Here is a 939-nt window from a genome sequence, read left to right on the forward strand (position 1 = left end):
TCAAGAGATTTTCTTGAAACTCACAAACTGGCTGCACATTTTCTTCATTGCTACCTTCATCTCTTTGTTCCTTAAGGTATAGATGATTGGATTCAGGGAGGGAGTAAGAACTACATCGAAGACAGCAAGGAAGTTATCAAGGCGTGATGTAGTATGTGGCCTTGTATAAACAAAGATCAGTGGACCAAAGAATAAAACCACAACAGTGATATGAGCTGACAGAGTGGAAAGGGCCTTAGAAACACCACCTGATGAACGCTTCTGAACAGTGACTAGGATGAAGATATAGGAGATGATCAAGATGAAAAACACACACAGGGACATGAAACCACTGTTAGCAGTGACTATGAACTGTAATCTATATGTGTCTGTGCAAGCGAGTTTGATAAATCGAGGGAAGTCACAATAAAAACTATCTAATTCATTAGGGCCACACAAAGGCAAGTGGACTACAAAAGCCAGTTGGGCCACTGAATGAATGAGACCAATGATCCAGGCAGCAGCCAAAAGCAAAATGCACATTCTTGGACACATAATAATTAGGTAGTGGAGAGGCTTGCATATGGCTACGTATCTATCAAAGGCCATGGCTATGAGTAACAACATCTCAACACCTCCAATCAGATGAATAAAGAACATCTGAGTGATGCAACCAGAGAATGAGATAACTTTGTGCTTTCGGAAAAGATCGCTCATCATCTTAGGGGAAATGACAGAGGACATCCCCAAGTCAATAAAGGAGAGATTGGCCAGCAGGAAATACATGGGAGAGTGCAAGTGAGACTCAGAGGTCACTGTGAACACAATGAGGGAATTTCCCAGCATGCTTGCCAAGTAGAACACAGAGGAGAATACAAAGAGAAAAAGTTGAATATTCCAAGAATTGGAAAGTCCCAGGAATACAAATTCAGACACCACAGAATAATTCTCTTTATCCAT

At 41.2% G+C, this 939-nt stretch overlaps 1 protein-coding gene across 1 annotated transcript; it reads right to left on the minus strand.

The window, feature by feature from the left end:
- On the minus strand, positions 1–939 carry LOC100922010 (olfactory receptor 4F3/4F16/4F29-like). The gene has a single exon (XM_003758972.2). It carries the CDS (start codon positions 937–939, stop codon positions 1–3), a length of 939 nt encoding a protein of 312 aa, XP_003759020.2.

Source organism: Sarcophilus harrisii, chromosome 2 (assembly GCF_902635505.1).
Source record: "Sarcophilus harrisii chromosome 2, mSarHar1.11, whole genome shotgun sequence".
Classification (NCBI taxonomy): domain Eukaryota; kingdom Metazoa; phylum Chordata; class Mammalia; order Dasyuromorphia; family Dasyuridae; genus Sarcophilus; species Sarcophilus harrisii.

What these genes read in the sequence shown, in the direction of transcription:
- LOC100922010 (XM_003758972.2), bottom strand. Translation starts at nt 939, where the DNA reads ATGGATAAAGAGAATTATTCTGTGGTGTCTGAATTTGTATTCCTGGGA.